The sequence below is a fragment of the Osmerus mordax genome, chromosome 3, assembly GCF_038355195.1.
Source record: "Osmerus mordax isolate fOsmMor3 chromosome 3, fOsmMor3.pri, whole genome shotgun sequence".
NCBI classification, from domain to species: Eukaryota; Metazoa; Chordata; class Actinopteri; order Osmeriformes; family Osmeridae; genus Osmerus; species Osmerus mordax.
In genome coordinates, this window is record NC_090052.1 from 16,499,350 (window position 1) to 16,507,672 (window position 8,323).

The window sequence follows — 8,323 nt, forward strand, 5'->3', positions numbered from 1 at the left end:
AGAGAGAGAGACGAAAGACAAGGGGATTAGAGAGATGACAACAAAGGAGACGAGAGAGGAGTCAGAGAGAAGGTCAAACACGTATTAAGTCACGTTGTCGAGGCATCGGCTGAATTGTGATCACAATCCATTCCCGGAGTTCAGATCCATTCCAGAACGTTCATCTGTTGGGTTTGAGAGAGACGTCGCTGGTCAATCTGTCCTGGCTTCATCTCCTCACCTGTAAATGATGGTCTGTCATGGCGGAGGGGAGACAGATGTGTCCTCAGCCAGGTCTGTTGATGAAGGCTGGGACAGCATGGTAGCAGGCCTGCCTGCTGCCGGCAGGCATATCAATAAAGGCTGCAAGCAGCAGGTGTATCAATAAAGTGAGGCCTCCACAGGAGGGGCTGTTTCCTCCTTGTTAAGGTTTATCGTAAATCTAGTGATGGAGCAGCTCTCAGGCGCACAGCGCCACATCATAAATCTCATTTCCCCCTTTCGGGCTGTGAAAAATTTGCTCTCGTTAATCTCCCACACTCTGCCATCGGCGACTTTGAGCTCCTTGCATTCATCAGATACAAACTCGGTTTTGAGACTTCTTGGTTTTGCGTTGCTTGGCATGAATTGTTGATTCACTTTTAAAAGCCTGTTCGAAGTTCCGATCTCTGTACATCTCTCAGTGGTGAGATAATGTTTTCATATTACACGGTCATTTTATAAACACCTCTATTACTTCCGTTGCAATGAATTTAACAAAAGAGAAGAATATGCTGCTACTGTACGTTCCCATTCCTATGCGCGGCCGGAAAACACTTAGCATTTATCACAGAATATTTTAATCAAACTATTTTATGGTCCATCTACTATCCGTGCGGATGTGAGGAATGTGTGAAAAGGCCAGGGTAGACAGTGTGCTGACAAGAAGACAAAGAAGGGTGATAATGGAACTGGAGTCTTAGCTCAAATGGAGATAAGGAAGCGGTAAATGGGAATATATGCGTCTGTTAAGAGAAGCCTACAGACTGTAGACTGAGAGCAGCCTACGGAGTGCTAACCGTACGGACAGAGAACAACAAATGGAGAATGAAAGAGGGAACAAAACAAATGGACAGACTGAAAAAAACGGATCAAACGGCTCCCGCAGCAGGTGCAACTGGCGTCATCGCGTTGCCGGATGTAAACGGGGGTTTCTGACTCGCGAAGGCAATCGCCACCTCTGTAAACCCTGTTTTAACCAGCCACCGAAAAAGGGAGCTCTTCGGGTCGGTGGTATTTATACCAAGGAGAGAGGAGGAGTTGAATAATTCAGGTGATTTGAATTGGCTCAAATCGCCACAGACCGTGACTCAATTATAGACACGTAGTAGATGTGTGTGTGTGTGTGTGGGGGGGGGGGGGGGTCTGAATGTGTGGGAATCTGTGGATATGGAATCGATATGCAGTTCTTATTATCCAATACTGGGGTTTCACTTTCAAACATGCATGAATAGAAACCGGTCTGATCACACACACGTACCTACACGCACACGTACCTACACACACACACGCACACACACGCTGTACAGTACCTGGAAACTCTTGGGGTTGAGAGTGCGTGGGTTGTCTGAAGCCGTCTTCAATTTTCCATCCACCTGCTTCATCAGACTCTCGGTGTTCCTCACATACTGCAGATCCCTGGAGGTCCGCAGGTCCAGAACCTCCATGGACTGGCTGATGTTCTGGACCTAACAATCGCAGACACACACACACACACAGCCACAGGAACATTTCGAAACGACGTTAAAAGCAGTAGCTGATTTAAAGCTTTAATCATGGGAATGGAGCTGTTGGTATTGTTCCTATGATTCTTTTCTGTACCCGTCTATCCAACAACTACCCAAAGGACTTGATACAAACAAGTTGTTTGGCCATTTTCTCTTTTTCTTTTGTCTCTCTCTCTCTCTCTTTCTCTCTCTCTTTAGCATGAGGTTGGCTGCATACCATCCGTCAAGCTCAAACACTACCTAACCACCCACAAACCTCTGCTCCATATTCCCAGCCCTCTCCTACACACAGACTGGTCAGGCACGGCTCTGTATGCTGGACACCAATTACCTACACTGTGTCAACAAAGAAACCCTTTGTCAGCTCCAGTAAAAGGAACGCGAGAATTCGGTCGGTCTGCAGTCCATTCGGACTCGACCCGAGTGTGATATCTCTATCGAGATGTTATCTCTGACATTCGGTATGTTCTTGGGGGAAGGGAGAGGAGACAGTTATAGTGGCAGTAGTGACAGCTCAGTCCTCGGGGACCGAGCCCAGCCCAGACAGCGTCGGCTTGGGCTCGATGGGAGGGAGCGCCGTTTGGCTGGTTAACACGCTCCTCTACCTCCCATTAGCACCGGCCCTATCTGCCGCAGCCTTACTTTCCAACAGCATGACTCATACCGAGACATATCCTTTACCCTTCCCTTCCTCCTCCCCTCTCCCCACCTCTTCCCTCTCATCCTCCCCTCCCCTCTCTTCCCTCCTCCTCTCCTCACCTCTCATTCCCTCTCTTTTCTGCCCCCCTTCGTCCTCCCCCCTCCCCTCTCTTCCCTCCTCTCATTCCCTCTCTTTTCGCCCCTCTTCGTCCTCCCCCCTCCCCTCTCTTCCCTCCTCTCATTCCCTCTCTTTTCGCCCCTCTTCGTCCTCCCCTCCCCTCCTCTCCTCTATCCCTCCAGATGTCTGGCGTGTCTGTCACCCGTGTTCATCTGGGTCTCATGCGCGATTCATGCCACTGGTCTGCTTTTATAAACATGCCTGTCAATAGAGTTGACAATTATCTCCACCGTTTCCCCACTATCTGTGTGTGGGAGATGGTGAGGTCGTTAGCATATCCTGGGCTGTCTGGGTCTTTGAGGATTCCGCTGGTGGGTTTAAATGAGGGGGGATGTTCCTGGAGGATGGAGCTCCATTCGGCACACACGCAGCTCCTTGTCTGCCCCAGCGCCTGCCTGCTCACGCAGCCACTGACCCCAGGTGTCCTCATTAGTCTGCTTTTTATTAGACAGGAGCGTTATTTCCTCGCAGCAGGTGTCTTCCAAGCTGACGAAAACACAGCCGCCCACGCTGGGCCAATCCTGTAGGAGAAATATTGATCACGGCATCTCGCGAGCTTCGCTAAGAAAGCGGCCGCTTTTCTATGTAGATATTATAAGACAAAGGGAATCATGCAAATCGGACCATATGAACTAACAAATGAACGAAATAGTTTTATGTTTATTATTCGCAATGCGGACGACTATCTGATTACTATCGGGTCTTAGTGTGAATATCTGTTGTGTGTGTGTGTGTGTGTGCGTGCGTGTGTGTGTGTGGGTTGGCGTAAAGCGGGGGGTGAGTTGGGGTGAGCTTTCTGTGGTGTGGTGAGCGTCAGTGACAATGAGAAGTCTGAATTCAGGTGATGCATTGATCCATGCGAGGCTTCCTAGCCCATTCAACATCTCAATTTACCCTAGCTCTCCTCTCCTCGCCACACGGTATCTATGTCACAGTATCTCCCTCCTTCTCTCCTTCCCTCCCTTCCTCCCAAGGGGCAGAACTCTCTCTCCTCCACCAACTAGTTAACTCTGTAACCTCTAAAACCTCTTATGCGAGCTCCAGAACTGTGGAGGAGAGCCATACTACGTAAGAGAGAACCGCAGAGAGGAGAGGCCACTGCAAGACGCCCGGCCTGCCAGACTGGGCCAGTGACCAGCTCAGGGGGAGGAGAGTGGGGGAGGCAACGACAGAGAGACGGGGTGGGGTGGAAGGGTTTGGCGCTCGGAGCCGATATTCCCCTGACGCACTCCTCCACATGAGCACGCTGCACCTAAACTCGCGATCGATGCAACTGCAGATCGGCCTAGTCAAAAACAACAACCACCCGCTGCCCCGCTCTCTGGACACCGCTGTGTGAGTGTGTCTGTGTGTGTGTGTTTGTTTGTGTGTGTGCGTGTGTGTGTGTGCGCGTGTGTGTGTGTTTGTCTGTGTGTGTGCGTGTGTGTGTGTGTTTGTCTGTGTGTGTGCGCGTGTGTGTGTGTGTTTGTGTGTGTGTGTGCGCGTGTGTGTGTGCGTGTGTGTGTGTGCGCGTGTGTGTTTGTGTGTGTGTGTGCGTGTGTGTTTGTCTGTGTGTGTGTGTGTGTGTGCGTGTGTGTGCGTGTGTGTTTGTCTGTGTGTGTGCGCGTGTGTGTGTGCGCGTGTGTGTTTGTCTGTGTGTGTGTGTGCGCGGGTGTGTGTGTGTGCGTGTGTGAGAGAGATACAAAAGAGATGGTGCAGTGGGAGAAAGACTGGTAGGAGAATTAATTTACATATTCAGTGCTTTGAGGCAACTACTAACATATTCATGTTACCCTTCGAGGTCTTTGATACTTTGACTCAAGATCGTGAATTCACAGGTTTAGTAACAGCGGGGAGTTTTCAGTCTGTCGGTGCAGTTATAGACCGCATGTTTTCCTGTGTTTGTGTGTGTGAATGAATGTGTGTGCGTGGGTGTGTGTGTGTGTGAACGAGAGAGGTGAAAGAGAGAGAGAGAGAGGTGAGAGAGAGACAGAGCAAGAGGTGAAAATGACAGCAAGATGGAGAGAAAAAGAGAGAATAAATATGATAAATATGATTATTCAAGCTGTTATTGTGAGTGAAATTTCAAAGTGCAGGAATATGTAGTATGCTCCATTTACAAATGCTTTTTTGGTCTTTGTTTTAGCTTAATGGATTACATTAAAAACACTACAAGGCCAGGGCTCAATTAATCCAATTTAATGGGAAAATTCTGCTTTCTTTTGCGTTTTCAGATTTGTGCACTTTTGCAAACTTCCCTTTTGTTCAAAAGAAGACGGGCTATCCTTGTCATTTTAGGCAAACAATGACATCGCATTCTGTGGATGCATGAGTGTGCACGGGTTTGCGACAGGCTTTGCATGCCACCGCTGCGTGTTTGACGGCTGTCACCTTTTCCATGAGCTGGCGAAGCTGCCTGCTGCGTGGGTCGCGGTTACACATGTTCTGTGCCGGCGCCACCACGGTGCAGATACACTTCCCATCTGCGTCCTGCGCCGAGCTGTAGATCTGCCAGCCCTCCTCCGGGCTCGGGTACAGTGCCTGGACAGACGGACGGACAGAGGGACGGGTTAGAGACAGACACGGAGGAAGGAGGGGACTGAGGGAAAGAGGGACGCGTCAGTCGGTGGTGGAGGGAGGGGGGGGGTCGGGGCGGGGGCGGGTGAGTGTGTGTGTGTGTGGGGGGGGGGGGGGAGGGTTATAATTGCAAGAAGCTGAAAATGTTTCCAAGTCAGGGACACGAGGGAGCACAAGAGAGCTGGGAGAGAGAGGGGGAGGAAGAGGAGAAGAATGAGGACTTGGCACAGAGGCTGGACGAATAAAGGGTCGGGACGACCGAGAGGTGGAGAGACTGAGGCTGAGATCACAAAGGATCGGAGAGAGGGATTCTGAGAAGGGGAGGGAGAGAGAGAGGGGGAGGGATTACGGTCTTGTGTGAGAGGAGACCATCTAATACGTTTGGACACAGAGAGGAAATGGAGCTGTTTGGGATCGATACAGCCTCTCTTCACCAGGGGAGGAGGGGCTAAAGGGATGGACGTCTCCCTAGCTAATGCAATCAAAAGTAGTGCATATATGCACACACACCCTTTCGCTCTCTCTCTCTCTCTATCTATCTCTCTCTCTCTCTCTCTCTCTCTCTCTCTCTCTCTCTCTCTCTCTCTCTCTCTCACTGTCTCTCTCTCACTGTCTCTCTCTCACTGTCTCTCTCTCTCTCTGTCTCTCTCTCTCACACACACACACACACACACACACACACATAAACACACACTATAACTGACTCACTCACAGGAGGAGCAGATTGTAATGAGAGAGGGGAGCAGCCATTTCAGCTGTGCAATTACTGACATCTCACAAGTCAAGAAATGGAGGAAATAAAATCATTCCATCCCCCTTGGGTGATGTGCTGGGCTCTGCTGTACTATGCTGTGCTATGCCGTGCTATGCTGTGCTATGCTGTGCTATGCTGTGCTATGCCGTGCTATGCTGTGCTATGCCATGCTGTCCACTGCTATGCCGTGCTATGCTGTGCTATGCCGTGCTATGCTGTGCTATGCTGTGCTATGCTGTGCTATGCTGTGCTATGCCGTGCTATGCTGTGCTATGCTGTGCTGTCCACTGCTATGCCGTGCTATGCTGTGCTATACCGTTCTATGCTGTGCTATGCTGTGCTATGCTGTGCTATGCTGTGCTAGGCTGTGCTCTACTGTACTATGATGTCTGCAATGCTGGGCTGGGCTTTGCTGTCCACTGCTATGCTGTGCTGTACTCTGCTATGCTGTGCAATACTGTGCTGTAACTCTTCTATGCTGTGCTGTGCACTGCTGTGCTCTGTTGTGCCGTGCTATTGTGTGCTAGACTGTGCTGTGCTGTGCTCTCAGTGGCTGACAATCAGATGCCAGTGTCTCTGGGGAGGGGAGGACGCTGTGAGCAGAGTGTCAAGCAGCAGCCATCCTGCAAGCCAATGTGCTCCTCGTCCCATCTTGTCACTCGAGCCGATCGTCGCCCACCGCATCGCCCTCCTCCACCTCCCCCTCCTCCTCCTCTCCCTCCTCCCCCTCTGCCTCCTCTCTCTCCCCTCCCCTCCCTCCTCCTCCACCTCCACCTCCTCCTCCTCTCCCTCCTCCCCCTCTGCCTCCTCTCTCTCCCCTCCCCTCCCTCCTCCTCCCCCTCCTCCTCCTCTCGCTCCTCTCCTTCCTCTGCCTCCTCTCCCCTCCCTCCTCCTCCACCTCCCCCTCCTCTCCCTCCTCATTTTCTGTCCCGTGCTTCTGGCGGATATTTCGAGCGAGTTTTGAAGAGGCCTGCCAAACCTGCCCTCGAAGCAAAGCAACACTAATACTGTGGGAGTTTATCTCTGGAGATAGTTCAATACTGTCAAGTAGCTCTCCAACATAAAGACATCTTCTTCATTCTCTGACATCGTGGATCATTTGGTGTTTGAAAGTGCTTCTGTTCTCGAAGCCATCGCACAGTAATGGTGCTCTGTCCCTATATTACAGTTTTTCTCAATTGTTTACACACAAATACTGGTACTTGAGACACAATGACCACAACATGTAACTCATGCATCAACCCCATGAACCAATTGTGCTAAACTACAAGCACAATTCCTGCTTTACACTCAAATTGCAGTTCTAAAACACACTTTTTTCAAAACACTACACACAATTCTCTGCATTTGGTACAATTTTCATGAAGAAAATCTTTTGTTTTCACAAGGAACACACTGCCATTCAAATATGCACACTGACTCATCGCATGGACAAACACCTGTCACACAGTTTTACAATTAGCAATCAGAGCTTTAGCATAAAAGGGCAACAGGTGACCTCTTCTGTTTTTGAGCAATGGATGCCAACATTGGAAACAGAGGCAGAGGAGTGAGAGTAAGAGGAGGAGGACGGGGAGGACGAGGATGAGGAAGGCCAAGGACCATAATCTCTGATGAGATCCGAGCCGCTTTGGTTGACCATGTAGTCAACCATGGTCTAACAATGAAGGAGGTTGGGCAAAGAGTACAGCCAAATTTGAGCAGGTACACTGTAGCATCCATCATCCAGACTTTCCGAAATGAGAATAGGTAAGAAATCTACTCTCACTACAAAATTGCAGTAGGCCTACTGCATATCAATACAGTACTCAATGAGTACAGTAGTACAGTATTGCCTGTGGACTGTTCTGTAGGACTGTACAAATAAAGTATCGAGTATTTGGGAAATTTATTCCTACTTTGTATTCCTACACAGAATTTACAGTATTTTACTATTTGTTTGGCAGAACTGAAAGATTACCAACACAAGGTGGTTGGGAACATCTTCTGTCTCCTGAACAGAAAACTGAAATCATGAACATGGTCCTAGAAAATAACGCCATAACATTACGGCAAATACAAAGAAAAATAATAATAATGTAACTGTGTACACTATACAGTAAATGATTATGTTGTTTTGTATGTAGAGCACTGTATGTGCAACTTTGTGTTGGTTGGGATGTACACTGCTTACATTGTTTTTCTGGGAAAAATACGTAAAATATATTTGTTACCGTGTATTTCTGTGATCTGAGTATAAAAACAATATTCTCAATATTTTATAACACACTGAACAAAAAAAGGCCTAAATCACTATGATGATAGTGTTTTACATTGAGCACATCAGTGTTCAAATGGTTCTTATAAATGTCGATTCATATGATGGGTTGTGTGTGTCATTTGAAGACAAAATACCATTTTGAGAAGAAATAACATTGTTTTGAATGTAAAGTTTAATTTTGCAGGAGAAGT

General features: G+C 48.7%; 1 protein-coding gene across 2 annotated transcripts in view; it reads right to left on the reverse strand.

The window, feature by feature from the left end:
• olfm2a (olfactomedin 2a) overlaps positions 1-8,323 on the reverse strand; it is an 18,596-nt gene that overhangs the window by 4,012 nt on the left and 6,261 nt on the right. Inside the window, exons 2-3 of one of the 2 annotated variants that reach the window (XM_067230846.1) lie at positions 4,933-5,082; positions 1,551-1,706 (exon numbers count right to left, since the gene is read on the reverse strand). In XM_067230846.1, the coding sequence (XP_067086947.1) occupies positions 1,551-1,706; positions 4,933-5,082 (306 nt within the window). Of the gene's footprint in view, positions 1-1,550; positions 1,707-4,932; positions 5,083-8,323 lie in introns of those variants that run through there. The other variant, XM_067230845.1, reaches the window with a different exon arrangement.